The following is a 16,566-nucleotide window of genomic DNA, read 5'->3' as shown; positions in this document are numbered from 1 at the left end:
AGTGTAAAGTAGCAAGTCAACATGGACCAGAATGGCACTCTGTTTTTTTATATTTTTATAAAAACACATTTCATATGTAAACGTCCTCATCAAAATAGATTTTGCAAACACTACACAAAAAGTATAGAAACCATTTTTATTACAAAAATATTATTGTACAGTACTAAATTTACATGAGCACCAGAGTGAGTTTGCATCATGCAATGTTTCAGAGTAATTGCACAAGATTAACGTGACAATTTGGGTACTCGATTTCTGACTACTTGAGAGTAGGGTGAATGACTCTTTGTTAAATTATCTTTGTAATAATGGTTGCCATGTTTTTCAACAAATAAAAAAGTGAAATATATAAAGATATGGTCAGGTTCTTAATAAAATATGAGACAACTATAGGCCAGTAGAATCTGTAATTCAACTTAACAATACAATCAACACTTGTCATGTTTTTGTCTAAATTACCCATAGGTCAATCCAATCTGGAATAAGAATATAAGCCATTTAGAAGACACTTTTATCCAAAGCAACTTACAGTCATGCGTGCATACATTTTTACATATGGGTAGTCCCGAGAATCAAACCCATTGACGTTACAAGTGTCATGTTCTACCAACTGAGCTACAGAAGAATAATGTAGGTTACAAATAAATATAGAACAATAAGATAAAAACACAGCTAAATTGCTTTTTTGTGAGTTTTTAAACCATTAGACAAAAGGTACAGTACAATACTTGTCCTACCTTATACAACAATATACCTCACAAGAATTGTAAGTAATATACACATCTATAGCGCTGCAAAAGAACTTGGCATCTGACACACTGTACAGAGTAAATAATAGTATTACTGCATTTTTCAGACACAGTTGGATACATATTATACAATATCTGAATAAAAAAAATACTTTTTTTCACCTCATCCATTCATCCATCCATCTAATTTCCCTGATGAGTTGTACTTTCCTACATGAAACACACACATTACAAAACCTCTTTAAAAAAATTATACCACCTATTTCAAAACAGAGGACACCACAGTTTGTGTTTCTATTAGGAGAATATAAAAGCTCGGAACACATTGTAAACATCTTGGCTAGATTTTGATTGGTCACAGTTACATTTTCAATTTTTTTAAAAGCTTATAAATCTTGAATTTTCCAATTTAGACAAGCTTAAAAGTTCCTCATATTACTTTATGCTTTGAAAGTTTGGACACAGGTACATGTTTAGATGAGTGTTAATTATTTTTTTGCATAGGGTTGGGGTCAATTCTATTAGAAACACTAATTTGTGTAAATTGGATGTCCCTTACCTAAATTGAACCTAACCCTGACACTTCTCCCATTAACTAATGAGTGATTTCTCCAGGGCTACATGCATCCAAACACACATCTAAATATTTATGTTTTAAATTGAGTGCCCTGCATTTTGTTGTTTATACAGACATTCTATCATTTGTCTATTCCTTTCTATCCTTTAAAATACAATTTGCGTTTAATCTTAGTTGTCTGATATAAAAAAACATAAATTACTCAATAGCAAACATGGGAGGGTTTCCCTGCCCTGAGACATCTCAATGAAGCAGTATTAGCTGGCAGCTTAGTAACATTTGTCCATGCTTATCCCAGGATCCAACCTGGTAGGGCTTCTGCCACCGAATGGTGTGTTAACACTGCTTATCATGGGAGGTGTAAGTTCATATGAACTACAAGCCTTTTCTTGGTTCCATCTACCCGGCTCATTGTCCCTTGCTCATAGTCCATTGTTGGGTCAGAATAGCAGCAGTGGCTAGGAGACAAGGCCATAGGTATGGGGTGGGATGAGAAGGGGCTGGTTAGCACTGGTAGTGGAAGTGCTGGTGTTGATGGACCTTACCATCCACATGGGCGTGTGTGTGTGTGTGCATGTGCATGTCTGTGTAAACCTTGGAGTAGATCTTAGGGGGCCCACTGAGGCCAGGGGTTCCCAGGCCCACCAGTCTCTGGCTGGGGTAGTCAGGGCTAGTCAGGGCACTACAGGGGGTGGTGGTGCTGTGCTCTTTGTCCGAGATGTGGTGGTCTCTGTGGACTACAGGTATGTGCCGGGGAGCCAGGGTGTTGTGGAGCCGACGGCTGTGGCACAGCCAGAGTACGATAGTGCCTACGATGAGGAGGGCTGCTGCAGGGATGCCGATGATCAGAGGCCAGGGCAGGCCGGAGCTCAGGTGGGGAGGCGTCACTGTGTTCTCCACCTGAGGGTCTGGACAGAGAGACAAATCACAGTGATATGAGAGACAGCTCTACAGATGTAAGCCTCCATCCCATCCAGTGAATGGCTGTACTCACCTGGCAGTACAGTAAGGTAAGCACTGCGAAAGCTGTAGCCCATAGTGTTGGCTCCCAGGCAGATGTACATGCCAGCATCCTCATCGCGGGCCTTGACAATAGCCAACTTGTTGAGGTAGGAGCCGTCAGGCCGGGACCACACATCCCCTGTGGGCAGAACCACAAAATGCTGCCCGCCGACCTCCAGGGTGGAGTTGTAGCGGTCCTGTGTGCCTGGGTCCACCCTCTTCAGCCACTGGACCACGGGCTTAACGTCACTGTGAACCTTACACTGGAAGGAGGCGGTGCCACCATACTCCACGGTGGTGTTGACTGGGTGTGTGCCGGTCAGAACAGGCTTGCAATGCGAGCGCTCTGTAGGGAGAAGGACAGGAGTTTATAAGCATGTGAATCATAATGACAATAACATAATTAATTTGGCAATATATGGGAGGTCTGGGTATAAATGAAATTGGAGTGTGATGGAGGAAACGGGAAATTATTTGTTGTGGTGTCGGTGGTGTTACCGATGACATCCAGCTTGTAGGTGGCATTGATGTGACCTGCTGGGTTAGAGACGTGGCAAGTGTACTTGGCACTGTCCTGGGGCTGCAGGTTCTTCAGGGTGAGGGTCCACTGCGGGCGCTTGCCCTGGCGTGGGGGTGGCAGAGGGGTCTGGTCTTTCCACCAGGTAAAGACAGGGGGAGGGCTGCCCGTGGCCTGGCACTTGAGCCTCACCGAGCTGCCCACCGGCTTGTACAGCACCCGCCTTCGCATCTTAGTGGGCTGGCTGAACCGAGGCTTTACTGCAGAGATAATACATCATGGAGGTTAGGTAACACAGATGTCAATAGCATTTAGATGACAACGTGTAGGAGTATTATAATGTAGTGAAGTGAAGCAGTGTGCTGCTCACCCCAGGGCTCTCCTGTAGGGTCAGGCTGGGTGAGCTCAGCGTTGGGTTCCAATACGGCAGGTGGAGCGTCAGTCTGGGTCGCTGCAGTGTCATCTGAAAAACACAAAAGTCATTGACTGAGGGTTAGCCTCTGTCACTCACACACACACAGGTAGTCTTTCAAAAAAACGGAATATTGCAGAAAGATTATGTACTCTCACGCTACAGAGCAAAGTAAGGCAATATAAAACCAATGGGTTAAAGAAAAGGGAGTTATCCTACCCCCTGCCATTACCACAACGTATCGTTTAGATATTGCCACATAAATCTAGCGGTCAGTTATCGTTTCAGTGATGTGAGGTATTTCACCCAAAACCCAAGTCTTAATGTCTGAAAATGGCGTCATGTAAATGGCACGGGGGTCTAGGGATGTATTTGCCTTGCTTTGAGCTCCAACAAGGACCCCTCTGTGTGACGCAGGATGAATGATTCTGCTTGGAGATCAGTGGACTGTGAGGTGTGTAAAATGACTGCGTGTTTGGCTTTCAGAGCGTATGAAGTTTTACAACTCTATGGGAACGATAAGCAGGCAAAGCGCTGGTATTATTCTAACTGGCTCTGTGAGGCAGGGGTGAGCAAACAGTGCCATATTATTGTTGCTTCTCTCAAGTTTCCACACTGTTTTAAACAAGATGGCGTGTTGACTTAACCCTGAGCTGGAAACCAATTAGCTGCCTTTAACCTAAACTGTGCAGGCAGGTCAGCAGGCAGTCAGACAGGCAGGCAAACAGGCAGACGGACAGGGCTGAAAGAAAGTGCTGCTTTGTTTGGGCCCGACCCACAGGAATGCACAGAGAACCTATTCTAACCCTGATTCCACTGCTGACTGAGCTCACGCACGCACGCATGCACACACACACACGCACACACACACACACACACACATAGTACCAGTCAAAATTTTGGACACATACTCATTCAAGGGTTTTTCTTTATTTTTACTCTTTTCTACATTGTAGAATAATAGTGAAGATATCAAAACTATGAAATAACACATATGGAATCATGTAGTAACCAAAAAAGTGTTCTTCAAAGTAGCCTCCCTTGATGACAGCTTTGCATACTCTTGGCATTCTTTCAACCAGCTTCACCTGGAATGCTTTCCCAAGTCTTGAAGGAGTTCCCACATATGCTGAGCCCTTGTTGGCTGCTTTTCCTTCACTCTGCGGTCCAACTCATCCCAAACCATCTCAATTAGGTTGAGATCAGGTGATTGTGGAGGCCAGGTCATCTGATGCAGCACTCAATCACTCTCCTTCTTGGTCAAATATCCCTTGCACAGCCAGGAGGTGGTTTTGGGTCATTGTCCTGTTGAAAAACATATGATAGTACCACTAAGTGCAAACCAGATGGGATTGCGTATCTCTGCAGAATCCTGTGGTAGTCATGCTGGTTAAGTGTGCTTTGAATTCTAGAGTTCCTCTGTGGAGATGAGAGAACCTTCCAGAAGGACAATCATCCCTGCAGCACTCAACCAATCAGGCCTTTATGATAGAGTGGCCAGACGGAAGCCACTCCTCAGTAAAAGGCACACGACAGACCACTTGGAGTTTGCCAAAAGGCACCTAAATGACTCGCAGACCGTAAGAAACAAGATTCTCTGGTCTGTGTACTAAGCTGATTGTCCACAATGTCTGCTCTGCCTAGCCGTGTCTTATGCCAACATCACTGTTGCCTGATGGAACCTAAGGTCACCAGGTATGACGGGTCAAAGTCATGTGTGAGTGCGCTTGTGTGTGTGTGGATACTGTTCTTTGTCCTGATTTAATCCCTGTGTTTTGGTCCAGGGGGCCATACGACAGCCAGAGGGCCACACCCTGCTTAACACTGCGTAGTGAGGTACAGGAGAGTCAGGAGAGCCCAAAGCCAGCACCAAGTGTTTTTTTGCTAGCCCCCATTGTTGCTATTGGCCCAGGGTTCTGTGAGAGTAAGCCTGGGTGTAGCAACGGTTCCACTGGCACGGGAGAGGTGGCTATTCAGCAACACCGAGGTGGAATTAGGGGGGCATTATCTTGTTGAAAGAGGTCTTAGCTAGGGCTCATTCCTTTACTCTCTGTGTGCTGATGTTCTCTTGAAACAGGTGCAGAGGGACAGAATAGAGGTTTTCCCTTATGCAGCATTATTAGGAGAACATTGGACCATTTCCTATGTATTGGATATGACATTTTTCGGATACTCTATTTATACATTAAATACACATGATGGAATCTGTGACCGGTTTAAATTATTGGTTGGAAAAGTGACTGGTTGATAAAGATTATCCAGTTCAAGAAAGTACGTTATACTTTCAGGCAGCGGTCAGTGGAATGGCCTGATGTGATGACTGAGGGTAAAGCACGGCTTTACCTTACGGCTGGGCAGACTGTGCCAGCTCTGGCTCCTGTGTGTAGTGGAGCAGTGGAAAGGAAAGTGGTGCTGGACTGGTGTAGCGCTAGGCTGAAGGACAGGGGACCCCTTTTCCTCTGCTCCAATCCAGGCCCACAGAAACACACAGAGGGGCAGTGAGGGAGGGTGGAGGTGGAAACGGCGGGTCTGGGTGAGAGAGAGGGCGAAGGAGGGCAGCCCCAGTCCCAGTCCCTGAAGCTCCTCATGTGGAAGGAGTGTTTATAAGGTCCCATATTATTCTTTCCTACTGGGAGAACTTTAAAGGGTCACCCCTCAAAAAGGCCCATTCTTCATTCCTACCGGGTACCCGTGTTCAAACATACGTGCCACTGTGTCTCATGAAGCTCTCTCCATCTGAACATGGGCCCATATCGAATGCAAAACAAACATGGTTTCACAGTGATTTTCATTAGTGACGGGACAGCTGACATTTGAAGATAAACGGAACAGTTAGTCGTTCAATTTATCTTAGAAATTGAAAGAATAGAGTATTAAGTGGCAGTTCCATTCCATACACCATGGTGGTAGTGAACTATTACCAGAACAATAATGTTAATATGAAGAGAAAATGAATTAAACATAAAAAAACATACCTTATTTACAAAAGTATTCAGACCCTTTGCTATGAGACTCAAAATTGAGCTCAAGTGCATCCTGTTGCCCGTGGTCATCCTTGAGATGTTACTACAACTTGATTGAAGTCCACCTGTGGTAAATTCAATTGATTGGACATGATTTGAAAAGGCACACACCTGTCTACATAAGGTCCCACAGTTGACGGCACATGTCAGGACAAATACCAAGCCATGAGGTTGGGTCAGTCTGTTATATCTGGGTATTTCACCTGTCTTATCCGGTGTCCTGTGTGAATTTAATTATGCTCTCACTAATCCTCTCTCTCTCTCTCTCTCTCTCTCTCTCTCTCTCTCTCTCTCTCTCTCTCTCTCTCTCTCTCTCTCTCTCTCTCTCTCTTTCTTTCTTTCTTTCTTTCTTTCTTTCTTTCTTTCTTTCTTTATTTCTTTCTCTCTCTCGGAGGACCTGAGGCCTAGGACCATGCCTCAGGAATAACTGACTGCTTGTTGTCCTCAGTCCACCTGGTCGTGCTGCTGCTCCAGTTTCAACAGTTCTGCCTGCGGCTATGGAACCCTGACCTATTCACCGGGCGTGTCCCAGACCTGCTGTTTTCAACTCTCTAGAGAGACAGCAGGAGCGGTAGAGATACTCTGAATGATCGGCTATGAAAAGCCAACTGACATTTACTCCTGATGTGCTGACCTGTTGCATCCTCTAATCAAATCAAATTTATTTATATTATAACAGAACATGGCCAAGATGTTCAAATGTTCATAAATGACCAGCATGGTTCCATAGCCCTCTACAACCACTGTGATTATTATTATTATTTGACCCTGCTGGTCATCTATGAACATTTGAACATCTGACCATGTTCTGTTATAATCTTCACCCGGCACAGCCATTAGAGGACCTGCAACCCCTCATAACCTGGTTCCTCTCCTAGCCATCGTACTTCTACACCTGCATTGCTTGCTGTTTGGGATTTTAGGCTGGGTTTCTGTACAGCACTTTGTGACATCAGCTGATATAAGAAGGGCTTTATAAATAAATCTGATTGAAATTTGATGAGGTTGATGGAATTGTCCGTAGAGCTCCAACACAGGATTGTGTTGAGGCACAGATCTAGGGAAGTGTATCAAAGCATTGAAGGTCCTCAAAAACACAGTGGACTCCATCATTCTTAAATGGAAGAAGTTTGGAACCACCAAGACTCTTCCTAGAGCTGGTCACCTGCCCAAACTGAGCAATTGGGGGAGAAGTGTCATGTTTGTCATCATGTCTTGTCCCTGTGCTCCCCATGCTATTCGTTTCCCTCTGCTGGTCTTATTTGGTTCTTTCCCTCCTTCTATCCCTCTCTCTCCCCCTCCCTCTCTCACTCTCTCGCTCTCTCTTCTCTCTATCGTTCCGTTCCTGCTCCCAGCTGTTCCTATTCCCCTAATCATCATTTAGTCTTCCCACACCTGTTCCCGATCCTTTCCCCTGATTAGAGTCCCTATTTATTCCTTTGTGATCCGTTCCTGTCCCGTCGGTTCCTTGTATTGTATTCACCATGCTGTGATTGCGTTTCGCCCTGTCCTGTCGTGTTTTTGCTGTGATTGTGTATCGCCCTGTCCTGTCGTGTTTTTTTGCCTTCATCAGATGCTGCGTGTGAGCAGGTGTCTCTGTCGACTACGGCCTGCGCCTACCCGAAAAGCGACCTGCAGTCTGTGGCCGCTTCTCCAGTTATTTCCCCTCTACAAGTCTAGAGGATTTCTGTTATTCCCTGTTTGGACTTAAATAAACTCTGTTTCTGTTAAGTCGCTTTTGGGTCCTCTTTCACCTGCATGACAGAAGGAACCGACCAAGGAATGGACCCAGCGACTTCAGACGCTCGTTACACTGCCGTCAAGATCCAAAGGAGCTATGCTCGGCAGACACGAGCAGGAATTGTAATATTGTAATATATATTGTAATATATGCCATTTAGCAGACGCTTTTATCCAAAGCGACTTACAGTCATGTGTGCATACATTCTACGTATGGGTGGTCCCGGGGATCGAACCCACTACCCTGGCGTTACAAGCGCCATGCTCTACCAACTGAGCTACAGAAGGACCACAATTGTCTGCTGCTCGCCATGCCGTGGAGAACCTGGCCGCTCAGGTTTCCGACCTCTCTGGACAGTTCCAGAGTCTACGTCTCGTGCCACCTGTTACTTCCTGGCCTGCCGAGTCTCCAGAACCTAGGGTTAATAACCCACCTTGCTACTCCGGGCAGCCCACTGAGTGCCGCTCCTTTCTCACGCAGTGTGAGATTGTGTTCTCTCTCCAACCCAACACATACTCTAGAGAGAGAGCTCGGGTTGCTTACGTCATTTCACTCCTTACTGGCCGGGCTCGAGAATGGGGCACAGCTATCTGGGAGGCAAGGGCTGATTGCTCTAACAAGTTCCAGAACTTTAAAGAGGAGATGATTCGGGTTTTTGACCGTTCAGTTTTTGGTAGGGAGGCTTCTAGGGCCCTGGCTTCATTATGCCAAGGTGAACGGTCCATAACGGATTATTCCATTGAGTTTCGCACTCTTGCTGCCTCTAGTGAGTGGAACGAGCCGGCGCTGCTCGCTCGTTTTCTGGAGGGACTCCACGCAGTGGTTAAGGATGAGATTCTCTCCCGGGAGGTTCCTTCAGATGTGGACTCTTTGATTGCTCTCGCCATCCGCATAGAACGACGGGTAGATCTTCGTCACCGGGCTCGTGGAAGAGAGCTCGCATCAACGGTGTTTCCCTGCTCCGCATCACAACCATCTCCCTCCTCTGGCTTTGAGACTGAGCCCATGCAGCTGGGAGGGATTCGCATCTCGACTAAGGAGAGGGAACGGAGGATCACCAACCGCCTGTGCCTCTATTGCGGAGTTGCTGGACATTTTGTTAATTCATGTCCAGTAAGAGGCCAGAGCCCATCAGTAAGCGGAGGGCTACTGGTGAGCGCTACTACTCAGGTCTCTTCATCTAGATCTTGTACTACTATGTCGGTCCATCTACGCTGGACCGGTTCGGTGCTACATGCAGTGCCTTGATTGACTCTGGGGCTGAGGGTTGTTTCATGGACGAAGCATGGGTTCGGAAACATAACATTCCTTTCAGACCGTTAGACAAGCCTACGCCCATGTTTGCCTTAGATGGTAGTCATCTTCCCAGTATCAAATTTGAGACACTACCTTTAACCCTCACAGTATCTGGTAACCACAGTGAGACTATTTCTTTTTTGATTTTCCGTTCACCGTTTACACCTGTTGTTTTGGGTCATCCCTGGCTAGTATGTCATAATCCTTCTATTAATTGGTCTAGTAATTCTATCCTATCCTGGAACGTTTCTTGTCATGTGAAGTGTTTAATGTCTGCCATCCCTCCCGTTTCTTCTGTCCCTACTTCTCAGGAGGAACCTGGCGATTTGACAGGAGTGCCGGAGGAATATCATGATCTGCGCACAGTCTTCAGTCGGTCCCGAGCCAACTCCCTTCCTCCTCACCGGTCGTATGATTGTAGTATTGATCTCCTTCCGGGGACCACTCCTCCTCGAGGTAGACTATACTCTCTGTCGGCTCCCGAACGTAAGGCTCTCGAGGATTATTTGTCTGTGTCTCTTGACGCCGGTACCATAGTGCCTTCTTCTTCTCCGGCCGGGGCGGGGTTCTTTTTTGTTAAGAAGAAGGACGGTACTCTGCGCCCCTGCGTGGATTATCGAGGGCTGAATGACATAACGGTTAAGAATCGTTATCCGCTTCCCCTTATGTCATCAGCCTTCGAGATTCTGCAGGGAGCCAGGTGCTTCACTAAGTTGGACCTTCGTAACGCTTACCATCTCGTGCGCATCAGAGAGGGGGACGAGTGGAAAACGGCGTTTAACACTCCGTTAGGGCATTTTGAGTACCGGGTTCTGCCGTTCGGTCTCGCCAATGCGCCAGCTGTTTTTCAGGCATTAGTTAATGATGTTCTGAGAGACATGCTGAACATTTTTGTTTTTGTCTATCTTGACGATATCCTGATTTTTTCTCCGTCACTCGAGATTCATGTTCAGCACGTTCGACGTGTTCTACAGCGCCTTTTAGAGAATTGTCTCTACGTAAAGGCTGAGAAGTGCTCTTTTCATGTCTCCTCCGTTACTTTTCTCGGTTCCGTTATTTCCGCTGAAGGCATTCAGATGGATTCCGCTAAGGTCCAAGCTGTCAGTGATTGGCCCGTTCCAAGGTCACGTGTCGAGTTGCAGCGCTTTTTTAGGTTTCGCTAATTTCTATCGGCGTTTCATTCGTAATTTCGGTCAAGTTGCTGCCCCTCTCACAGCTCTTACTTCTGTCAAGACGTGTTTTAAGTGGTCCGGTTCCGCCCAGGGAGCTTTTGATCTTCTAAAAGAACGTTTACGTCCGCTCCTATCCTCGTTACTCCTGACGTCACTAGACAATTCATTGTCGAGGTTGACGCTTCAGAGGTAGGCGTGGGAGCCATTCTATCCCAGCGCTTCCAGTCTGACGATAAGGTTCATCCTTGCGCTTATTTTTCTCATCGCCTGTCGCCATCTGAGCGCAACTATGATGTGGGTAACCGTGAACTGCTCGCCATCCGCTTAGCCCTAGGCGAATGGCGACAGTGGTTGGAGGGGCGACCGTTCTTTTGTCGTTTGGACAGACCATAAGAACCTTGAGTACATCCGTTCTGCCAAACGACTTAATGCCCGTCAAGCTCGTTGGGCGTTGTTTTTCGCTCGTTTCGAGTTTGTGATTTCTTACCGTCCGGGTAGCAAGAACACCAAGCCTGATGCCTTATCCCGTCTGTTTAGTTCTTCTGAGGCTTCTACTGATCTCGAGGGGATTCTTCCTTATGGGCGTGTTGTCGGGTTGACAGTCTGGGGAATTGAAAGACAGGTTAAGCAAGCACTCACGCACACTGCGTCGCCGCGCGCTTGTCCTAGTAACCTCCTTTTCGTTCCTGTTTCCACTCGTCTGGCTGTTCTTCAGTGGGCTCACTCTGCCAAGTTAGCTGGTCATCCCGGTGTTCGAGGCACTCTTACGTCTATTCGCCAGCGCTTTTGGTGGCCGACTCAGGAGCGTGACACGCGCCGTTTCGTGGCTGCGTGTTCAGACTGCGCGCAGAAGAAGTCTGGTAATTTTTTTTCTGCTTCTGCTCCTGGTCTTGCTGGGTCTCAGTCTGTTCCCTGCCATCGCTTCTCTCCTGTTCTTGTCCCTGCCCTTGCTGTGTCTCAGTCTGTCCCTAGTTCTCATTTTTTTTTTAGAGTAGTACCCTAGTTTCCCTTTTTATCGTTTTTCGTTACGGTCCTGAGGAGAGGAGTTGGGTTCTTTCTCGGGACGTGCTGGACCGTTTGATCTATGATTTCCTCCGTTGCCGCCAGGATTCCTCCTCGAGTGCGCCAGGAGGCGCTCGGTGAGTGGGGGGGTACTGTCATGTTTGTCATTTATTATCATGTCTTGTCCCTGTGCTCCCCATGCTATTCATTTCCCTCTGCTGGTCTTATTTGGTTCTTTCCCTCCTTCTATCCCTCTCTCTCCCCCTCCCTCTCTCACTCTCTCGCTCTCTCTTCTCTCTATCGTTCCGTTCCTGCTCCCAGCTGTTCCTATTCCCCTAATCATCATTTAGTCTTCCCACACCTGTTCCCGATCCTTTCCCCTGATTAGAGTCCCTATTTATTCCTTTGTGATCCGTTCCTGTCCCGTCGGTTCCTTGTATTGTATTCACCATGCTGTGATTGCGTTTCGCCCTGTCCTGTCGTGTTTTTGCTGTGATTGTGTATCGCCCTGTCCTGTCGTGTTTTTTTGCCTTCATCAGATGCTGCGTGTGAGCAGGTGTCTCTGTCGACTACGGCCTGCGCCTACCCGAAGCGACCTGCAGTCTGTGGCCGCTTCTCCAGTTATTTCCCCTCTACAAGTCTAGAGGATTTCTGTTATTCCCTGTTTGGACTTAAATAAACTCTGTTTCTGTTAAGTCGCTTTTGGGTCCTCTTTCACCTGCATGACAAGAAGGGCCTTGGTCAGGGAGGTGACCAAGAACCCGATGGTCACTCTGACAGAGCTCTAGAGTTCCTCTGTGGAGATGGGAGAACCTTCCAGAAGGACAACCCTCTCTGCAGCACTCCACCAACCAGGCCTTTATGGTGGAGTGGCCAGATAAAAGCCACTCCGCAGTAAAAAAGCACATGACAGCCTGCTTGAAGTTTACCAAAAGGCATCTAAAGACTCTCAGACCATGACAAACAAGATTCTCTGGTCTGATGAAACCAAGATTGAACTCTTTTGCCTGAATGCCAAGCGTAACGTGTGGAGGAAACCTGGCACCATCCTTACCATCCTCATGGTGGTGGCAGCATCATGCTGTGGTGATGTTTTTCAGAAGCAGGGACTGGGAGACTCGTCAGGATCGAGGGAAAGATGTACGGAGCAAAGTACAGAGAGATCCTTGATGAGATCCTCCCTGCTTTATAGCACTCAGGACCTCAGACTGGGGTGAAGGTTCAACTTCCAACAGGACAACGACCCTAAGCACATGGCCAAGACAACGCCGGAGTTGCTTTGGGACAAGTCTCTGAATGTCCTTTAGTGGCCCACCCAGAGCCCGGACTTGAATCCGATCGAACATCTCTAGAGAGACCTGAAAATAGCTGTACAGTGACGCTCCCCATCCAACCTGACAGAGCTTGAGAGGATCTGCAGAGAAGAATGGGAGAAATTCCCCAAATACAGGTGTGCCAAGCTTGTAGCGTCATACCCAAGAAGACTCGAGGCTGTAATTAAAGGTGCTTCGACAAAGTACTGAGTAAAGGGTCTGAATATTCCACATTTACATTTTTTATAAATGGGCAAACATTTCTAAAAACCTGTTTCTGCTTTTATCATTTATGGGGTATTCTGCGTAGACTTTAGAGGAGAAAACAACAACAATTGAATCCATTTTAGAAAAAGGCTTTACCGTAACAAAAGGTGGAAAAGGTAAGGGGTCTGAATACTCTCAAGTTCATCAATTATCAAGACTCAATTACAAATCTCATTGAGCCATGTTTCTTTCAACGTGAAATTGACATACAGTATTTAGGTGCCGATACCTATATCCAGCAGGACTCATCTGATTGAGTGTCTGGTCTGGCTCACGTCAATTGAAACCAGAGAGTTAGAGAGGCATGCAGGACGGCAGTCAGGCAAATTAGAAAGCGTCGTCAGCGTCCCTCCACACAGCATGAGAGGAAAGGCTAATTAGAAGTCTCCTGGTATCTTTTATAGAGCTATAAGCATTTTGCAGCAGTAGGCGCATGGCGACTCCATAGGAAATTACCCACCTAATGTGCCTTTTCTTTTCTTCTCTGTTGTGCCTGGCTGAGGGGCGAGGTGGCATGGAGGGGGAGAAGGGGCGAGCCCCGGTGCATCCTGCCTGTTAAGGTCCCAGCCCAGGCCCCCAGTGAGTCAACCACCATGAAAATCTGGATGAAAGCTGCTTTAATGTGGCGACCCTTGTCAAGGTGGCTAATTTGCATCCTTCCAGTTTAATTAAACCCTTGGATCAAACCCTTGGATCTGACAGTAGAGAAGCAGAGGCTGGCAGGATTCTGTTGGGTCATGGAGGGCCTAGCTAGCCACCCAGGGCCTGGGGTGTGTGGGGGAGGCTTAAAGCCCACTGGTTAGAGATTGTGGGACAGGGGTCTCAAAGTGAGGGGTTATATTGGAGTAATGTTGACTTTAAGCTGAAACGCTACACTTGTAAGTAGAATTATTATGGATCTGGACAGCATCTGTTCTGAGCTGTTCTCACTAACATTAAATGAAAACATAAGAGTGTAAGAGTGTCTTTGGTACAGAGAGCATATTTATGGTCGCACAATGATAAGTGCACCATATTACGTATCGTACTGGATCTAAAAAAATAAGAAGTAATTTTTACATTATCGTGCACCATTTATCAATTAAATGGTCCGACGGTGAAGTGGACATACTCGGCATTCATATTCTGAAAGAAAGAAATGATCTCACTACAATACATTTTAATATAAAGTTAGCCAAATAAAATAAGATTGTTCTACCATGGAAAGGACAACACCGATCTATTTGTGGAAAAATCACCATGATTCATTATTTTGTCATATCCCTGTTTATTTACTCATGGCCCCGCCTACACTTAACGACTTGTTTTAAAAAAATTATATGAGCAAAAAATATTCCACTTTATTTGGAAAGGCAAGGCAAACAAAATTAAATGAGCCTGTTTTTATGATGAATATGAATTTGGAGGGCAGAAATGATTAAATATTAAAGCATTGGAACTCTCACTAAAGGCTTCAATCATACAAAAATATATACTTAAATCCGAACTGGTTCTCTAGTAGATTAGTAAGAATGGTTCACCCAGGGTTAAAAAATGGCCTTTTCCCATTCATTCAGATTACAACCTCTCACTTTCGGTTACTTAAAAATGAAATAATCTCGAAAACATTGCCATTTTTAAAACAAGCAATAGAAAAGGACCTTGGTCTGACTATTAGTGATGAGTTATGGGCGGAGGTTTGCGACAGGGTATACTGCTCCTCTACCAGTGTAAAAATGAAAGAATCTAATTACAAATTTTTGTACAAATTTTATTATACTCCTTTGAGACTCCATAGAATGAAAACAGATATGTCTCCTAACTGTAAAAGATGTACCTCTGAATGTGGAACCTATATGCATGTATTTTGGAGCTGTAGGGAGATTGCCAGATTCTGGCAATCTGTACATACTGCTGCACAGAAAATACTAGAGGTACAGTTTGATATGACCCCGTGTATCTATCTTCTTAATGCCCAGCAGGACTTTGTTCTTGATACTGACAGAGAAAATTTGCTTATGACTATTACATACTTTGCTAAGAAATGTATTCTTCTATTGTGGGCCTCTAATACCCCCCCTACACTTAAAATGTGGATTGACCAGATTGTTGACTTTCTTCCTCTTGAAAAGCTCACTTATGACCTCCACAAGAGACAGCCCAAGTTTGATAGACTCTGGTCCCCACTATTCAACTATATTTCAAACTGGACAGAGTGAACGGGGTGACTAGGGAAATGCGCAGATACATTTTGTGTAAGGTACTGTAAAACCTAAAAACGAATTATTGGCCCGTCGTCTCAGCGAATGCTTGAAATAGCTGATAAGAACCTTGATGGTGCTGCTGCAAGTGTTATATGTTGTTGTTTTTTGTGTGTTTTTATTTTAATTTAGTTTTTGAGTACGTGTGCGTATGTGTGTGTGTGTGTATGTATGTATATGTGCATATGTATGTATGTAGGTATATATATGTACCAAGGAAAATATATAGATTAAGAAAAATAAATGCTTTTATTTGACTTTATCATTAATTTTAATTGTATTTTTATTTTTATTTTTTATTTATTTTTAATAAAACTTCAAATTGAGAAAAAAAACAAGCAATAGAAAGCTGGTTGCAATTTCAATTTAATCCACCAGAAAAGACAGAACAAATATTTCAACAAATATTATACGTTACCGCAAAGATAGAGGAGGCAAGTGGAAAGAGGCTCTGCATTAAAGACCAAAATTGGCTAAAGAAATAAAGAAAATTGTGATAAATAAAAAAGTTTACCAGTTTCTTTTAAGGACTCAAAAAATGACAGTTGCACAGTACAGGTTGCAAAATAGTTGGGAGGAGATTTTCGATGTACTGTTTAGAGGTCGATCGATTAATCGGAATGGCCGATAAATTAGGGCCAATGTCAAGTTTTCATAACAATCGTAAATCGGTATTTTTGGATACCGATTTGGACAATTATTTATTATAATAATTTTTTTACACCTTTATTTAATCTTTATTGAACTAGGCAAGTCAGTTAAGAACATATTCTTGTTTTCAATGATGGCCTAGGAACGGTGGGTTAACTGCCTCGCTCAGGGGCAGAATGACAGAATTGTCAGCTCGGGGGGATTCAATCTTGCAACCTTACAGTTAAGTCCAACGCTCTAACCACCTGCCTCTCATTGCACTCCTCGAGGAGACTGCCTGTTACACGAATGCAGTAAACCAAGGTAAGTTGCTAGCTAGCATTAAACTTATCTTATAAAAATCAATCAAATCAATCAATCATAATCACTAGTTAACTACACATGGTTGATGAAATTACTAGTTTATCTAGCGTATCCTGCGTTGCATATAATTGATGCGGTGCGTATCATTGCTCCAATGTGTACCTAACCATAAACATCAATGACTTTCTTAAAATCAATACACATGTCATGTTTGTCATTTATTATCATGTCTTGTCCCTGTGCTCCCCATTCTGTTCGTTTCCCTCTGCTGGTCTTATTGGGTTCTTTCCCTCTTTCTATC

General features: G+C 45.0%; 1 protein-coding gene across 2 annotated transcripts in view; it reads right to left on the bottom strand.

Moving 5' to 3' along the window:
- Window positions 1-122: 122 nt before the first annotated feature.
- Window positions 123-16,566, bottom strand: part of LOC123993206 (fibroblast growth factor receptor-like 1) — a 97,875-nt gene continuing 81,431 nt past the window's right edge. For both annotated transcript variants that reach the window (XM_046295092.1, XM_046295093.1), the window contains exons 4-7: window positions 3,216-3,308; window positions 2,827-3,105; window positions 2,321-2,674; window positions 123-2,234 (exon numbers count right to left, since the gene is read on the bottom strand). In XM_046295092.1, coding sequence (XP_046151048.1) covers window positions 1,831-2,234; window positions 2,321-2,674; window positions 2,827-3,105; window positions 3,216-3,308 — 1,130 coding nt within the window. In that variant the 3' untranslated portion in view covers window positions 123-1,830. The remainder of the gene's footprint in view (window positions 2,235-2,320; window positions 2,675-2,826; window positions 3,106-3,215; window positions 3,309-16,566) is intronic.

This window comes from Oncorhynchus gorbuscha, linkage group LG13 (assembly GCF_021184085.1).
Source record: "Oncorhynchus gorbuscha isolate QuinsamMale2020 ecotype Even-year linkage group LG13, OgorEven_v1.0, whole genome shotgun sequence".
Taxonomy (NCBI): Eukaryota; Metazoa; Chordata; class Actinopteri; order Salmoniformes; family Salmonidae; genus Oncorhynchus; species Oncorhynchus gorbuscha.
This window is presented reverse-complemented; position numbering and strand designations above follow the sequence as displayed.